The 18,771-nt window shown below is 40.8% G+C and overlaps 1 protein-coding gene across 5 annotated transcripts; it reads left to right on the top strand.

Annotated features, from left to right (window-relative positions):
* The first annotated feature begins 2,073 nt into the window (after nucleotides 1–2,073).
* ptpn6 (protein tyrosine phosphatase non-receptor type 6) lies at nucleotides 2,074–18,055 on the top strand. 5 transcript variants are annotated; one of them, XM_085801546.1, is made up of 16 exons: nucleotides 2,074–2,100; nucleotides 2,503–2,525; nucleotides 4,141–4,263; nucleotides 5,895–6,089; nucleotides 9,597–9,780; nucleotides 10,708–10,824; nucleotides 11,095–11,223; nucleotides 12,101–12,197; nucleotides 12,314–12,393; nucleotides 12,544–12,690; nucleotides 13,748–13,879; nucleotides 13,997–14,151; nucleotides 15,337–15,404; nucleotides 15,499–15,650; nucleotides 16,004–16,068; nucleotides 17,767–18,055. In XM_085801546.1, exons 2-16 carry the CDS (start codon nucleotides 2,518–2,520, stop codon nucleotides 17,861–17,863), a joined length of 1,749 nt encoding a protein of 582 aa, XP_085657672.1. In that variant the 5' UTR covers nucleotides 2,074–2,100; nucleotides 2,503–2,517; the 3' UTR covers nucleotides 17,864–18,055. The 5 variants fall into 5 exon arrangements, with proteins under 5 accessions (XP_085657672.1, XP_085657671.1, XP_085657673.1 ...); XM_085801545.1 differs by having other exon boundaries at nucleotides 2,500–2,525; XM_085801547.1 differs by having other exon boundaries at nucleotides 2,074–2,104.
* The last annotated feature ends 716 nt before the right edge of the window (nucleotides 18,056–18,771 follow it).

The following is an 18,771-nucleotide window of genomic DNA, read 5'->3' as shown; positions in this document are numbered from 1 at the left end:
GGGTATAAACACATTTTTAAAAAGGCATTTGACAACTCTGAATTTTTTAACATCTCCACTTTTTTTAAAAGAACTTTCACAGTCATGTGTGTCAATCCTGTCAGTGTGTCGGTTTTTTATTCAACTCCAAGTATTTATTATATCTATCATAATACCAACTATAGGAGTGGATGATGTGGATTAAATTCTGTATCTCAGTATATATTATTTTATCTATATGTCACTAAAAAGGGAATTTGCATATTTGTTTTACCACTTCAGCTAAAAAAAAAAATAAAAAAAAATCAAATACTGACATAAAATTTGATGATGCCATAAAAAGCACCCGCTGCATTGTCCATTGTGGTTTCCTACACATAGAAACATTGATGCCACTGTTACGGGAGTTATGAAATCATCTGATGATAGACAACTGCAAATGATCTCATGGTGCATGTTGGTATATTGTTGACCTCACTTTCAGCCTGAATGTGGGACAACCCAGAGTAAGAGCATATGAAATACAGTTCAGAGTTTTGTATTAACTGAGCAGGAGTGATGTGATGTTAAATCAGTTGTTTCAGCCCTGTTAAATAATTACTGATGCTATATTGTGTAGCCTTAGACATAGGGGAATTAGTAACACATCAGCATGTGCAGTAGTAAAGAACAACAAAGATAAAAAGCTGTGATGTTGCTATGCATGTCATTTGCCACCTGAGCAGTGAAGCTCTGTTTGTGTCACTTGGGAGCAGAAGTCAAAACCAGCCCCAACTGTTAAACCCAAGAGGCTGCGTGGAGAACGAAGCAAACTGCAATAGCAGGCGTTAACCACGGTGTATGACACCTGCAGTGTGTGCGTGTGCATTTCTGTATCTGTGTGTGTGTACAGTGTGCAGGCTGTAGCTACAACTGTGTGCAACTGGTATGTTTTTCCACTTATTTTTCCGTTTTGGCTCAACCACGGTGTCAGTGTCGGCTTTGTGAGGTTTTGTTCTCCCCTTGCACATGATCACCGACACCATAAACAGGCTGTTTAAAGTTCACAGCCTCATGAGGAAGATGCGTGTGGCCTGGCAGAGGAGTCGACATGTTTCATGTGAATTCAAATATAAAACCTCTTGCGGGCAGACAGGATTTGCAAGGCAAATTTGGATTACCTGTTTGTTTCGCAGGTTGTAAAATGTTTGTTGCATTTATCACACACGTTGTGTTTGCATTTGCAGCCCAGCTTTTCCTACAGTGTGTATGTGGATTTTTGTGCATTGTGTGGAAACAAGTGTGTCTCTTGCAAGCCTCTGCATGTTGCATCTTTTCATTTCTGGGTTATTGCCCTGGTGGTCTGATAGTGACAGAAACTCACAGTTAAATGGTTTACCAGCTGAAAGTTACACACACACACACACACACACACACACACACACACACACACACACACACACACACACACACACACACACACACAGAGAGGTGGGAAGGCTGAACTGCAAATAAGGAAGTGCTCTGTGACTTTGACCTTTGTGTGTTGCAGACAGTCATACACACCTGGAAGTAGAGAACAGAGTAATAGCAGACAGGTGGGTGGGCAAAGGGGAAAAGCTTTGTAAATAGGAGACAGAGAGTTGAAGTGTGGGCTCGTTTGTAAAAAGGCAGGAGGAGCTCAACCTCGCATTGTGGTGGATTTTACATTTTTATTTTATTTCATCTGGACAGGATTCATCTTTACATGGAGTCATTACAACCACCACTGCTGTATTTTTGTGTCAAGATCTGCATAGGAAATGAGATGAGAGAACAGGTTTCCAGATAAACTTACCCTAGCTACTGCAAAAAAAAAAAAAAAGTGGGTTTTTGTTGTGGTCGTCTTTAAAAAAAAGGAGAAGGGAAAAAAAGGGTCTGTATCTGTTGGAGGAATTCCGGCTTGTCAGCTTTTTTTGGTTCCTTGTTGCTTTCACTATTTTGTGAAAGGGGACGTAAAAAAGGAAGGAAGGGGCGAGAGAGAGAGAACGACAAGAGAGAAGGAGGAGGAGGAGGAGGAGAGACAGACAGACAGACAGACAGACGTACACAGCCTGAACGTCTCGGCGAGGTGTCAGTTGTGTTCAGAGGCGGCTGGGAATAGTAAGTGCTCACCTGCTTTTCCTATTGGGGGCTGGATGTAGGAAGGATAGGATTGGGCGGAGGGAAGCGTGTAGGGAAAAGAGGAGGAGAGAGCGGGTAGTTTGAGGTTTGTGGAGTTGAATGTGGTGTGTGAGACGGAGAGAGATGGGAGTCGATGTTTCTTTTTATACAGTATGTGAGATGGAGGGGATGTCTGTCGAGTGAGTGTGTGAAAGAGCAAACGCATGAGAAAGAAAGTGGCATATCTGGCATTTAAGCGAGTATTAAAGTTGAGGAAGTAGCGAGGGAGGCACAAGCTGTTTTCTTTGTAACGTTGGAGAGATGTAACAAACAAACTCTACGTATGCTGTTGAGTTGTCTGCACATGTTGAGTGACGCTTTCCTTTTCTCTCGTCCCAGAAGACGTGAAGAGACAACATGGTTCGGTGAGTGAGGCCCTTTAATGGTTTTAGACGACTATAAATTGTTCACCAACTCTGCTTGTGTTCACTTGTGTGTTTTGTGCAGGGCGTAATGACTTCTCTGTTTCCATTCCTCCTTCTCTCTCTTACCCCAGCTGTCGACCCGTCCTGCTCTGTTCCTCTATCATGTGATTTATGATGTGTTGTGCGCCGTTCACTGTCTGATTTGCGTAAAATAAAATGTCTAAATGATTTTAGTTGAGCAGTTCAGGAAGAAACCTTCTTCAAAGGTTGTATTTGTTGCGTGGTTGTCATTATCTGAATCTCATGCTTTTATATTTCTGTGATTAACCTTTTCAAACCGTGGTTCTCAGTCTATTTATTGTGTTAAAGTGTTATGGCATCCATAAAAGTTAAAGGGAGGACACATTCCAGCACAAAATCAATCTGATTGTCAAAACTCATACATGTGCAGAGTGCGCCATGTCTAGAATATAGATTTCAAACTCTATAGTTCACATTTTAACACTGCATTAATGAGGAAATCTTCTCTACTGCATTATAATTTAATGTGTCTTAGTCATTGACAATGTACAACAAAGATAGAAGGCTTAATTTGAAAGTTGGAGGAAATTGCCAATAGACAACCAAACATTTTGCTGATATTTGTATTTAATAGTGGCTCATTCAGAGCAGAAACAAACCAAAAAACCTCTAGTCATAATGTTTTTCTTGTGTTGGTTCAGAGGCTGTGAGCTAAGCACCAGGAAATGATAAAATATTAGATATTTCGTCCGTACTGATGCAACTGTGTTAAACTGAGTACCGGTAACTCAGCTTCACAGTGTTGCTCAAAACCAGAGCTTCAGTGTGTCTTTAGGTTTGACCTGTGGACATGTACAGTATAGACTTGTTATAATTTGTAGGCCCCATGTAGTGAAGTGACAAAGTGAGCAGAGGAGCAAACAGGTTTTATTCTGAAGAATAACGGACCATGTGGACGGGACTAGGAAGGCAAATAACATTTAGTTTCGGTGTCAGTTATAACTATTGATTAATCAGTGATTTGTTCTATGTAAAATAATCACAAATGATCATCTAAAGGTACAGATGTATTTTAGTTTGAAGGTTTTCACAATCAAATAGGAGTAAAGTGATAATTTGCTGTTAATGGACGGACCACTAATACCTCTGAATGAAAGAAAGAAAGAAAGTAAGAAAGAAATCCTTTTATTGTCATTGTATGGACATACAACAAAATTAGGGGTGCAACTCCCTCGCTGCTTAAAAAAAAAAGAAATAATATAATATAAGACGACATGTTAAAAAACATATATGCCACATTCACCACAATCTTATCTAGGCTGTGGTGAAATCTGCGTCTCCTGCATTGAAGCTAGACAGGAGATTGATACAGCTCAGTGGAAAAAGCTGAAAGAAACCACAGTTTTGTGTACTTATCTTGTATTTTTATCTGTAAAATACTAGGGGACCATGTGTTACTATTTGTTACTATGTCAACCAAATGTTGTGAGGAAATAACTCAAGGTGTGGACGTTTAGATTTATCTGATGGTCACAAGTGCAGTTCTGTTCATACTGAATAATCATTGTGTCTGTATTTGTGTGTGTTAATGCAGATGGTTCCACCGAGACATCACAGGCTTACAGGCCGAAGAAATGCTCAAGACTCGAGGCATTCACGGCAGCTTTTTGGCTCGTCCCAGTAAGAAGAACGTAGGAGACTTCTCCTTGTCCGTCAGGTAATAGCGCAAATACAAACCCCTTTTGTGGCTTTACTAATTCCACAACTGAGAAGAATTCTTAATTTCCTTCTTTTATTACCATACTGATAGCCTCCTCTTTCCCCCAACTAACCAAAACCCTGAAGCAGAACATGAAGGAAACACCAAACTGTTAATACGGAGCCTGACGGACTGACAGAGGGAAGGTTTAGCTCAGGAAACCCTGATGTACAACACTGATCTTTGAAAACTAAGAAAGAGAAGAGATGTACTGATCACACATACAATGCTAAAAATGATCCTTGACATCCTTGTTACTAAATATAACTCTGCTGAGCAGATCAGTGCTGAATAAACACCCTGAACCCCTGGCACATTCAGTTTAACTGATAACATGCGTGTGAGTTCCTGTTCAGTTGATGAAAAGCTTCTGTAGAGACTTTAAGATCAGTTACTTACACATCACACACAGCGCTGCAGCCTGAGGTTAAAAGAGGCAGAAGTTGGAGTCCGAAAAAGTTTTGTACGTGATTATGTTAAACAGAGGAGCAGGTTTTTGGGCCAGTGCATTGTGGTTATATTCATGCAGTTGTGCAATAAAATTGTATCTCCTCTCATGAGCAGGACCCTTAAGGCCAAAAGCCTCAAGGTCAGTCTGATAATACTGAATGAGTGGATGTAGTTTATAGTTAAGATTAATTGTGTATTTTCTGTTGTGGAATAAATGTTTATAACCAATAATAAGAAAAATGTGCTAATAGCTCTCTGAAATTTCAAGCACTGTCAACAATTAATTATTGAATGTTTTATCAAAACTTCTTGGAGCGATTAGTGTGTAAAACGCTTTCTTGCTTTTGCCTTCATTGATCTTTAATCTTTTTCTGATACATCACCTGTGAAAGTGCTTTTGGATTTATACTCCATTTGTCCTTAGTAAATAACTGTGTGTAAACAGCTGTGAAACAAATATATAGCATTATTTTACACTTTGATTCTCTTATTGAGTAGTTTTCTCATGTTAACATGTGTTTGATCTTGCGACCTTAGAGACCACAGTGCTAATGAGATGGAGCTTTTAAACTGAATGAGTGCGATGAGTTTGATTTTTCACTCACTCACGCAGACGTCACAGAAGCAAGAAAAGAATTTGGGATTATGATTTCTCTAATCTTAAATTATGATGACGATGTAATGACGATGACGGTAATGATTTTTATCTAAACCAAGAATTCCCTATAAGTGACAATGTGATGAGAGGAAAAACGAATTCAGAGAACCTCTTTTCTTGCTGATGTGAAACAACCCAGGCAGCCAGAGGACGTCTGTCGACCCACTGACTTCAGTCTTTGCACGACAGACAGCACTGAGTACAGACACTGAAATGTCACATGTATGTGTTATAGATAAACACAGCTTCTCTATACAGAACGCATTGCAGAGTTCAACTGGCAAATCAAATAAAGCTGTTCCCAGACCTGATTTGTGGTTGAACACTGAAACATTTCATTCTTCTTTTTGTTTAGTGTTTGTTTAGTTAAATGTTATTGTGCGTGTGTAAATCATAGCTAAAACCCATACTTTCTTTTTTTGTCAAGGAAAACTTTGACGGTTAGTTGATGTGGCTTGGCTGTTTTCTGTTTCTGTCTCAGGGTGGGTGATCAGGTGACCCACATCCGCATCCAAAACACAGGAGACTTCTACGACCTGTACGGAGGGGAGAAGTTTGCCACGCTGTCAGAGCTGGTGGAGTACTACACAGCAGAGAACGGCATCCTCCAGGACAAAGACGGCACCGTTATCGAGCTCAAATACCCCCTCAACTCCTCGGACCCCACCACAGAGAGGTCTGTGTCACCCCCATGCTCACTACCTAACCCCTGTAGGTTATTGTGGCCCACAGTAGTCGCTCCTCTGAGCTGCCTCCTCCTACACTTTCAGTGTACTAGTGTTTGGTTAGGTGGTTAAATCAGCTATGTATAGTCAGCTGAGATCAGCAGCTTTTCCTCTCAGTGCTTTTTATGTACTGAGGCTGAAAAGTGGCACTCACTGTACATTTTCTCTCCCATGGAGTTTTCATCTTTTCCTATGGGGGGAAAGACTTTGCATCTGAAGCCTCTTTTTTAAGTAATTGAGGTGTAATAGCAAGCAACTTTGTTTGTCAAAATGTGAGTCAGTGAAAATAAACACCCACTCTGCAGACGCTGATAGCCCGCAGCTGTCGAGGCTTCATTCCTGCGTCTGCCTTGTGGATCTAATGAGAGTGCTGTCAGTGTTTCTTAAAAATTTCCATTCTGGGTAACACCTTTTCTCAAAGTGCAGCATCCACACGCTCGATAAGACGCTATGAAGTAGTGGTTAGCAGCTGTGAAGCCATTTTCAAGTGTTAATTATTGTCAATAGTTATAATTTCAACAACACCAACGTGCAGTGATGGGAGTTGGGAGTTAACAGTTAACAGTTACACCAGTCAGAAGATTACAACTACATACATATAGTTGTAATAGAAATTATGTCATTAGAGGGTTTTTTTTCTAGTAACGGTTTGCTCTTTCTGTACAGATATAGTTTATTCTTCCCCTCTTGTCAACTTTTTATTCCTTTGTTTGCTTGGTCATTTTGCTCTGACTGTAAGTAGCCGCCTTCTTCCTCTGCTGCTGTAAAACCTCGTTTACCTCCAGGAGATCAACTAACTTTATCTTATCTTTTTATTTTCTACTTCCAGTGATGTCATAAATATACTGCTCGTACGTACTTATCTTAACCTCTGATCTAAGAAGAGCACAGGGAAACTGTTCCTTTTCGGCAGGTGAAGAGCTTTATGGTGTCAAATTTAGTGATGGTTCACAATCCAGGTCAATTAAAAAAAACAAGAAAACGAAGCAAAATGTAATTTTTCAGTGGAGCGGGGACTTCCTCAGCACAGAAATGCAGCAATGCAGCTCAAGACAAAACCAAACAAACCTACGCACAAAAACTAGCTACTGCTGAAGTTAGACCAAGAAACAACGTAAAAAAAAAGAAAAGAAGTAGTATAAGAAGAAGTATTAATATTTACTTTCCATTTCCTTTTTTATATACTTGAGACCCAGAAATCATTTTAAGATTAAAAAGAGGAAACGTCGTCATTAATTTCAACCATTCAGCAAAATCAAACCCCAATAAAAGCTAATTAATGCACGTCAAATATGGATATATTCCTGCGGTCGGAGGAAGACCTCCAATATTTATAATCACATGTTTGCAAAAAGGAGAAACAGAAGAGAAACTCTTTTTTTCTCCAGCAGGAAAAATGGTGCTTTTTACTTTTTACAACTAACTTTCAGTAAACACTTTGGCTGTAGTGACTAGTTGCTTTGCAGATTAAGGTTTTATATTTAACCTTAGATGGACTTCTGAAAAAGACTACTACTGTATATGTAATATAATAGCTTTTACTTCGACATTTGAATCAACACAAGGCATTTTAAATGGGAATGCTGACAGAAACAATGCTGCATGAAGATTACTACTACAACTAGAGCATGTTCTCGCTGCTTTTCTGTTATTTGTATTTTTACTGATAGTAACGTGCATGCATCTCTGCTTGCTAAATATAGCCGCAAGATAAGTTTGCAGCCATTCTCTAACATCTGAGTCTGTGTGTCTGAGCCCTCCGCGTGACTCCTTTGGCCCGCTGCAGCAAATCAGATAAAAACCTTCATTTGTTTGCTTGTTTGTCAAATGTAGGTTCAAAAAGTAGGGGTTAATATTATTGTTTCTGAACAAATCTGCCCACTAGTCTGAGCATCTGGGTTCCGTGACATTGCTGCTGGAGGTGGCGTTTGTCTCCCAGCTGGAAACATTGTGCAGCCGTAGGCAGCTTCAAGTGGGTTAACGTCCAACTCTTTTATGACTCAAGGAGGACACTGCTTTCTATCGTGCATGTGCATGCGTGTGCGTGTGTGACACTCTGTACTTCACACAAGCTGGAAGCTCTACCCTCTGCAACCCCACCTCCCTCCCCCCACACACACAACCTGTCCCTCCCCTCCCCCCTCCCTCCCCTCCTCTCGTCCTTCTCTCTCTGTCAGTTGTCTAACTTCCCTTTTGTTGCTGCGGTTGGAAACTTTAAGTTTTGACACTTTTGAAAGCAATGGCCAGACCCGACTTGTCTTCCTCTATTGCACACCCCATCATGTTCTTGCTCACTCAACATCTTCCTCATCTCACATGGCCTTTCTCTCTCTCGTTCTATCTCATCTCAGCCAAGTGTGATTGCATGCACCTCGCCAGGTCAACGTGTGGTGCACTGTTCTTTTGTGCCGTTTTCTCGTGTATCTGGCAGAGCATCTCTTCTCAGAACGGAGGAATGAATATGGTGTGACGCCTTCATTATCACATGTGATCAGTCAGGGTTGCTGACATGGCTGCAGCCAGGCTCCTTCCACCTGTACCCCGACGATAAAACGACAATTTAGCAACAAGTGCACAGCTAAGGTGTTGTCTTCAATGGTGCAGCCATCCATGAGTTATATTTTTCAGCGCAGAGAGTTGTTTAGCGCGTGCAAATTTGTGTGAATGCTACTTTAAAAAAAGAAACTGCGGTGGAGGTGCCTCACGCACCCTGCTGTGAATAAAAACTGTCAGGTTGAGTCTAATTAAAGCGTAAACTGTGATTGAACTGAACTGAATCATATGAAGCATGTGCAAAAAACATGATGGGAGCAGTTGGTTGTGTTTGTGCGCGTGCGTGTGTGTGTGTACGTGCGTGTGTTGTGGTGGTGGTGGTGATGGGGGGTTATCTGAAGATGTTACATCGAAAGGGGGGAGGGAGGGGGGGAAGGCTAAAAATACTTTGTCCTCTTCAGCCATGAAATCTGTCATCAGAAATTTTCCGACCGCAAAGCAGGAAGTTTAGAAGAAGAAATCGAGAACTGTGCCTAAAATTAAGTCACAACCCAACCCCGACCGAGTGTGCATTCACTCATTCACACATGCGCTCCACAAACACACAGAGAGTACAGTGGTGGACTTAAATATGCTCTGCCTGTAACAGCATCTGTAAATACTGTTTTTAACTGTCCACATTAATGATACTTTTGTGGGTTTCTATTTCTACTCACTGATGTGTTCAGCAGTGTAATGCATGTCTGTCTGACAACCTCTAAGCCTTGACTACACAGAGAGATGCGTGTCAGCCACACTGCTGTCACATAGTAGTAAGTAGGAGGCAGCAAAAAAGAGAAGATGTTTTTTTTTCTCTTCTTTGAACATTTAACGGTCTAATACCTGCATGAGAAAGCATATAGTTGCATGTCATTTTGCACGTCATGAGTCACAGAGGCTGCATCGTGTTTTATTTTCTGACACAGGTGGTACCACGGTCACCTGTCCGGCCCAAATGCAGAGAAGCTCCTCAGTGCAAAAGACGAGCCAGGGACCTTCCTGGTCAGAGAGTCGCTGTCCAAACCCGGAGATTTTGTTCTGTCTGTCCAGACGGACGAGAAGGGCAAAACGGGAGGAAAGCGCGTCTCCCACATTAAGATTATGTGTCAGGTGGGTGTGTGTCAGTGTGCGCTTGATAACGGGTGCATGAAACTATGAGTTGTTGTGTTTTTTTGTTCTTGTACAGTATTTGTCCCTGAAACAAATTCACATCACATGAAAATGCTGAGGGGTATTCCCAAAGTTGCGTAGCACTCCTTTTAAATAGGTTTAAAGTGTCATTTCCCCTATGTTGTGCAACAACAGACTGTTGCTCATATTTCAACAAAGCTATTGGTCAGGGAGGGTTTCACTTTAGATGCTCACCAGCAGATATTCACAGGTACAAAGGCTAGTTCTATTTCCAAGAAAGAAACACACGAAAACCGCAAGGTGTAGTCTGTATTGTGACTGTGAACGGCCTCTTAAGATATTCAGAGCGCACCAACGGGTCTCGCGGCCGTCTCTCAAACTCATTTTCATAGATTGTACTATTCAGTCACCAGTCACCATCTAAGGCCTTTGCATTTTATTTTTAGCTGCGGTTGACCTCACAGAAAACACCGTTCAGGCTTCATTTAAATGAGACCTATTGTTTTTGTGAACTGCTGGGGTGCAGAAGATTAATGTGAGATTACTGGAAGGGTCACAAAGGCCTCTCTATGAGCACGTGGTGAGTTTGTCCACCGTGCTCAGCCCTAATCTTCAGGGACTACGTTACTACGGTATACGGTCTGGCCTTTTTACAGAGGAAATCATTTTTATCGTCTGTAAACTGTCATTTAATTGATCAAAATCACTTTTGGTGCATGTGCTTTTCATTCTGTAAGTTTTCCATTATTTTCTATGCTTTGAAGGATATGTAAAAACAAAATGTTGCATGTTGTTACATAATTCTGTCATTTTAGAGTAAGTAATTTTCCATTCCTAAATGGTCAACACGTGTTTTGAAACTTTTGGAACCAGTTTGTCATGTTGTGTGTGTTTGTGTGTGTCCAGAATGACAGATACACAGTGGGGGGCTCAGAGATGTTTGACACGCTGACAGACCTGGTGGATTACTACAAACGCAAGGGCATCGAGGAGATTTCTGGGAACTGGGTGCATCTCAAACAGGTAGACGGGACTCACTTCATACATAATGAACTGCTCAGAGCGTGTGGGGTCTGAATTTATTTCCAAATTGAATATATTGATTTAATAACATGGAAATCAGTGAGGTGAAGTAAAGGGCAGAAACTTATTTTGAAATGTGAGCAGCACAGCCCACAGATAGGAATTATTACTCACATCTTCATGTTCGTCTTAGTGATTGATTACTGCCTCGTCCTTCTCTTTCATCTCAATTATGATTTTCCTCTCCCTCCCTCGCTGTCTGTTTCTCAGCCGTACTACTCCACCCGGGTGAACGCGGCAGATATCGACAGCAGAGTGAAGGAGCTGAATCAGACGGCGCAGCAGAAGCAGGAGGGCGAGGGAGAGAAGAGCAAGGCGGGCTTCTGGGAGGAGTTTGACGTAAGATTTGACCCCGGCCTCCGCTCGGTTTCCCCTCACTGTTTCTCACCATGGTTGTTTATCTGCGGTGTAAGGAACCACGCAGTTGTCCTGATGTGACGGAAAGAAAATGATACATTAGGCATCTCAGTACAGAGTGACTGAAATGTCCATCAGCATTTTACATGAAGACTTACTTCCTTACTGTGACCAACTGGAAAGTAGAGTATAGTACCATCTTGTGGTGGTGGAAAACATCAACTTACACTCGCAGTCACGTTGCATAATAAAAAACTTTGTGAACGGTGTATGGACACTGAAAACCTTGATTATTGAGTGACAAGAAATGGAAAGGATTCCTTGAGGTTCAAAATGTTATTACAATAAATTGCAGGTTGCTGAAGCTAGAACTGTAACTAACTACTGTTTTCATTGTTTATTAATATGATGATTATTTTCTGTTATTATTCTTAATTAATCACCGAAATATTTGACCATAAAGTAATATGTAATTGAGTGTTATATCTTTAAAATTCTTATTTTGTCTGAACGACAGTGAAAAGTTAATGCAACGAAAGACAAACAGGAAATGAAGAAAACTGTCACATCTGAGAAAATGGACAATGTTTTGAATTTTTACTGTAAAACTGACTTAAATAATGAATCCAGCACTTAAAAAGTTGCCATTCTATTTATTGTCACACCTCTGGTGGAGAGAAATCAGGTCTTGTTTTATTTTGAGTTGTATAAAGTCACTGTTTGACACTCTCATTTTAAGATTTGTTGACGTAAGTAAGTAAGTTAAAATGATTACAAAAACTGTCACTATGATGTTGAATGGACTATATGGTATCAGTGTGTGGTTTGGGTGTCACAGTCTGTGTCTCTCTCCTGTCAGACTCTGCAAAAGATGGAAGCAAAGGTGAAAAAGAGCAGAGAGGAAGGACAAAGACCTGAAAACAAGAGCAAGAACAGATACAAGAACATTCTGCCCTGTGAGTTTTGCATCTTCTCTGAGTCATAATGGTCAAAATGATGAAATCCACATTCCTGCAGAGTTGCTGCTCTCTCGCCATGTCTCGCTCTCTAACCACTTGTTTTCTTCCACAAGTCAATGACACCAGGGTCACCCTGCAGGACGCTGATCCTAATGTAGTGGGGTCAGATTACATCAATGCCAACTATGTGAAAGTAAGTCAGCAAAGCCTCAGACAGACCCCACAACAACACAACACGATGAAAACACAACAGCAAACTGCATCCTCCTCATCAGTGAAGTTGTTCTCAGCCTCCAGCGATGTCGTGTTGATCGTGTTTGTGTATTGATCCGGTGTTTTGCAGAACACCCTGTGGGAGTCCCAGGACCAGAAAGTTTACATCGCCACTCAGGGATGCTTAGCAACAACTGTCAATGATTTCTGGCAGATGGTATGGCAGGAGAGCACGAGTGTGATTGTCATGACAACAAGGGAGGTTGAGAAAGGGCGGGTGAGTATCAAGCGATCATGAAAGCTGGTTTAAAGTGTAGACGAGTGTTTGTGTGTGTGTTTGTTTATGAAAAGCTGAAACTGTCAAAGTTGATGTAAAAACTCACAAAAAATAGAATAGAAATATTGAAATATAATAAGACATTTTAAAATATAATGACATGACAAACTCATTGTTAGATCTCATTCTTTACAGTGATATTGTAGCCTAGGTCTGCCAGACAACCTGATATAGGCCTACTCAAAATCTTTCCAAGAATATTTGTCTTATTTCTTATGAAAATGTCTAATTTCTAGTCAAAACTAATCTCTTTCCACTTAAAATAAACTCATCACCTAAAATTTACTTGTTTTTAGATCATTTTCACTTGTTTCAAACAAATTTTCATTTAAATGAATAGAAAAATCTGCCAGTGAAAGCAAGTTTTTTGAGCTTGTAATAAGAAAGAAAAACTTGCTCCACTATCAGATTTTTCTACTTATTTCAAGTGAAAATATGTTTGAAATAAGTAAAAAAAAAAGTATCTTAAAAACAAGCTACTTTTTATGTGATGAGTCTTATTTTAAGTATAATGAGATTTGTTTTGACTAGAAATGACATTTTGACTAGTAATAAGAGAGATATTCTTGGTAAGATTTTGAGTTTTTGCAGTGTACACACATCATTTACTGTATAGAGCAGGCTTCATCGAGCTCTAGGGGGGTTCCCTTGTACCAGATGTTTAATGTAACTGATATTTTGTCAGTTTACCTTGTGCTCATAAAGGGAACAGTTACTCACTGTTTTCTAGCTACAGTTGACGGTTGCTTAAAACCACGCAAGGATGCGACTGTAAATAAATTAACCATCTACATAAGAACAAACTAAAATGCTCTAAGTATCATAAATATTAAAACAAGTATGAGAAGTGACAATTAAAAAGTCATACATTGCAAATATATCAACAAATATACAAAATACTTATTATTTTCAGAAATAAAATAAAATAAAATGAAGCCAAACTGTTTTTTTGGACATGAAGTGCCTTTCAGATGAGTCATTATTTATCCCTGTGCAGAATAAATGTGTGCCGTACTGGCCCGACCTTCATACCACCAAGGAGGTGGGGAACCACGTGGTGACTTGTACGTCGGAGAGAGAAGCTACTGATTATAAAGTACGAGTTCTGGAGATCGCTCTTCTAGCCAAGGTAAACCTCGACCAGACACCGAACTCACTTTACTCACTCACCTCTGTGTATGGAGAAGATGAACTTAAAGCTCAATACGTCGGCTATCTTTTCACCATTCTTATTTCTCTCCGACAGCCCAAACAATCTCGTGAAGTATGGCACTACCAGTACCTCAGCTGGCCCGACCACGGCGTCCCACAGGAGCCGGGCGGCGTCCTCAGCTTCCTCACTCAAGTCAACAATAAACAGGCTGAATTCCCCAATGCTGGACCAATGATCATCCACTGCAGGTACTGACTGACAGACTGACAGACGGAGCCCATGGTGGTCCTTGGGGATGGAAAACGCAGCGTAGTGACTGAGCAGAGTGTAACCAGGGATCACAGATATTTGTTACGTCAGAGCTGTTATTGGTGTTGTTTTCATGGGGCTCAGAGCTCAAACTGTGGAGGTGTGTGATCGCTCAGAGCTCTTAGACTTAGACTTAAATAACCAATTCGGGTTCGGCTTGTGAATATTTTTAGCGTTTAATATTCTCTTCATTGGCTCACCCATTAATAGTTTCGGCACTAAGCAGCTGTAATGCAATTCTCCTTGTCCTTGGCTCTAATTCAAGCCGTTATTTCTGATCTGCATTCTGGAGATGTGAGGGTTTTGCAGGATGTGACAATGTGTTTCCCAGATGGAAGTTGAGCCAAATGGTGGCTCACCCCACGTGTCAGAGAGATCATCAATCCTCAGACGTTGAGTGTGTGATGTGCTGCAGGCTCAGGTTTCATAATGTTAAGTTAGGTGATAATACTTATAGGTTAAAGATTAAAATGTATCATATTTTCAGGATTAAGATTAGTAGTCGAACAATAGATTTAAAGTCAACTCACACTTTATCCTATTGGAATTTTCTCAGTGTGACGTGTGGTGTGCTGAGGCCGTCTGTGCCTTCTTTTACAAACTTGTTGTTTGAATGGTTATATGGATATATGACCCTCGTGTTACGTATTTTTGCACGCAATTATGTCTACAGAGCTACACAGCAGTAACAGGATGTCCTATACTTTACTTTCACACGTTAGTTCCTGAAAGTTGTGGCATGTGGCTCCTTAAATCAACACAACATTAAATATGAATATGAATATGAGCCGTTCACCATTAAAATATGAGAGCAAGAACAGGAAAGTATTAAAGTCTCCTATCTTTTTAATCATCTCACCACCCCTCTGATCTGTCCTGTGGCCCCTCAGAGACTGGGCAGGAACCAGAGTACTATGATGAAAGAAAAACTAGTTTGTTCTATGTTGCCAGCCATTATTATGAAGAGCAAATAATAAAAATGCATTTTGTTCCCCCACTGATTTAGCAGAGCTGCTGGTAGCTGTAGCTCTGATGGTGCAGTTTTTTCTTTAAATGCATCTTGTTTTGATGAATGGAAAATTAATCTATTAATCAAACTAAATTTCTTCTGTGAATTTGTGCAGTGCTGGAATCGGTCGGACGGGCACAATTTTGGCGATTGACATGATTCTCGAGACCATTGACACTCAGGGTAAAAAACAACAACATTTTAAACACACTTTTTTATTTTCCTTTTTGTGGTACAGTCTCCAACCTGTGCTTTCCAATGTCATGATTCCCTGTAGGTCTGGACTGTGATATTGACATCCCCAAATACATCCAGATGGTGAGGGAGCAGCGCTCTGGTATGGTGCAGACAGAGGCCCAGTACAAGTTCATCTACCTGGCTGTGTCCGAGTACATACAGACCACCAAAGCCAAAGACTGTGCCTCCATGGTGAGCTACTGGGACAGAAACGATAAACGACTCCCCATCAAACACATCAGAAACAAAACACACAGGTTTATTCTTGGATAAATATATATAGTTTTGGGGGAAACAGGTTTTCAAGAAGGGAAAATAAAGTTGTGTAGGTCAATAGGCCTTTGCACTTTTTGCTGCTGACTTGAACAGTGGAGCAGACTGGTTCAATACCAACAGCGTGATACGTTATCAGAAAGGAGATTGTGAAAGATGAACATTGACCCTGAGACAGAAAACACTCAACCACATAGACAAGACCAGTCACACGACCTCTTTCTCTCTCTCGCTCTGCGTATGCCTTATCTGACTGTTTTGCTCTTCCCCAGGAGGTCGAGACGGAGTATGGAAATCTGCAGCTCAAACACCAACCAGCGAGCAGGAAGGTCTCAAAGTGAGTGTGTGCGTGTGTGTGTGATTTGGATGTCCCAAATACATTCACATCTGCCCTCTAAACCTCACACTGTCGCCCTACTTTCTTTTAAACCCTATGACTTAGTCACCGTCCTCAGCCTTATGTCAGCAGTTTCTGGAGGAAGAGCCGAGCTGCAGGTCGTCTCAGTTTTTAGAGAGAGGGAGGCGCGGGCGTAGAGAAGATGTGTTGTAGCCGTAGCCTCACCCCACAACTCCCTAGTTGTCACACACACGCTGTGACTCACTCTCCAAACTGCAGCCATCAGCCGTTGTTATTTTTACTTGGCCAACTGAGAGTCAAAGGCAGACCGAGCTTCAGTTTTCTGGTGTGTAATTTAAATATGGCGGCACGTTTTCAGACAGTCTCTCCTGAGACGGTCACTTGGTTCCTTTCTCATCTTGATACAGACACAATGTGATGTTGGAAAAGAGTGAGGGGTAGGCCTGTCACAATTATTACATAATTGCCTGATCGCAATCATTTTAGCTGACCGCAATTATTTAGCACAATCGTTAAAATGGTTTCCATTCATCTGTATAAAAACAGCTGGCTGAAACAGAAATGTCACATTTCCATCACCATTTCCTTGCCATTTTCCACCGTTTGAGGTTTGACTGGTCCTCTTTTAACGACATCATCATGTTTCGCCCCCAAAGGAGCTACATGACACATGAGTGGAGCGCCACAAACTATTTATCTCCGGTCGCTTCATTTCTAATATTCAACAACCAAATTTCGATGATCATCCATTGACATTAGCATTATGGTTATAGTTGCAAGCCAATAAATGTCTCTTCTTCTTCTTCATTAGGTCTACTGTATGTGTATTATTAAGCTTTGTTTAGGTTTATACTATAGTAGTGCCATAAGATGATCAGAAAAAGACAATTAAATCGTTAATCACAATTATTTGTATGGCAATTAATCGTCAACCAAAATTTCCTGATTGTGTCAGCCCTAGTGAGTCCCGTCACAAGTGCTCAACTGAGGCTCATGAAACGCTACATTTGAAAGCCAGGTGTGAACATCTGGTTCTCTTGAGGACACATGTTAACGCCCAGATGCCCTCATCTTTCAAACCTCACACCACCAATGTAGGTTTTCAGTTATATAATGCCAACCCCAAGCTGAGGTAACCCTGATGACATCATTAGGGTTGATTGTTGTGAAACTCTGAAAAAACCCCGACCAGTGACCTGAACTGTTTTCACTTTGTGTTAGTGAGGAAACTGGGGAAGTGACCTTTTAATGATGCCAGAGATAAACAAGAAGGCAGATATTTTTTAACGGTGTAAAAACAAATTGAAGACACCACGGCCTGTTGTTGTTTTGTTTTCTGAATAATGTTTTTGCGACCTCTGAACCTGGAGCTGCTCATATAAATGAGGACTGGTTTAATTAAGCAATTAGGAAAGAAAAACAGTGCACATGCACGGGATAATTCAGCCCAACACGCTGTAAACTTTGACCCAGTTGGAGCTCTTAATTTGGCTGCCAGCTTTGAGTAATTGATTCATGCTTGGTTGGTCAGTTTTAATCATTCTCATTCAGCAGCCTTGTTTTTTTTTTCTGATCCACTTCTTCAGATCTGTGTCTTATCAACTCAATCTGCTTTTTAGAGTGTTAAATCAATGAGTAGATCACTGATCAGCTTTATTTTTTGCTTTTCATTCCCAGAAACAAGGAGGACGTCTACGAGAATCTGTCAAAAGGAAAGAAGGATGCCAAGAAGTCGAAGTCAGAGAAGAAAAGTGGCTCAGTGAGAAAAAGATAGAAGAGACTGAGAAGTTTTATCAGAGTTTGTCGTGTTATTATATTTATGCAAGCGCTGTTTTATGAATTTGTCTTTTGGAAATGACCTGATGCAAAGGTTTTTAAAACAAAGACAAGATAAATTGTTGACACCTCAAGTGACACATGGATGCTTGGTTGTTAGAAATAAAGGCAGAGCATGTGTGTTCACTTATGTAACTGTCTCTTTATTTCATTTTTCTCAAGTAAAGACACCATAATCTTAATAGAATCCAACCGTGACAGAAAGTTTCATCACCTGCTTTGTTTTAAGGGTTCAGCATTGTTTGCAGCAAGAATATTTCAACACTTTATATTGATGAAAATTATTTTTTATAAAAACCTAAGATGTGAATCACATCCTTTCATTTCCTTTTCCTTTCACCAATTATCCTCCTCTATAAAATCTGCCCTGCTCTTTTTCTTTATGCACATTTCTACCTTTCATTAATCATTACCTAGCCAGGCTAGCGCCGCCTACTGGTTCTGGCAAATTTCATTTGCCTCAACAATGTAGTCAGGACACTAGCAATGCGTTTCGGTTTGCTCCGTCCGCCAGAGCGGACGGACCAATCAGCGAACAGACGGGTAAGTGAAGGCGATGACGTTGAACTCAAGCGCTCAAGATTAACCTATGAGCTTAACCGGTGTATAGCACACGTGACCACCAAGCAGCAGCGATTAGTTGAAGCAAATGTAAGCAACCGCCTCCCGGAAGCAAACGAATCCCTATGGCTCAGGTTCAGACGCTTTTTGAAATGTAATGAAATAAGCGGCTGATGCATCAGGCTAATCATTACCTGCCTCCACCCCCAAACGCTGACAGCAGGAGGACAATGCTGTCACGTGTTTGTTTAGATTAGTAATTTAGGCTAATCAGTGTTTTCTCAA

The sequence above is a fragment of the Trachurus japonicus genome, chromosome 16, assembly GCF_045865225.1.
Source record: "Trachurus japonicus isolate A0001 chromosome 16, Traja_1.0".
Lineage (NCBI taxonomy): Eukaryota > Metazoa > Chordata > Actinopteri > Carangiformes > Carangidae > Trachurus > Trachurus japonicus.
This window is presented reverse-complemented; position numbering and strand designations above follow the sequence as displayed.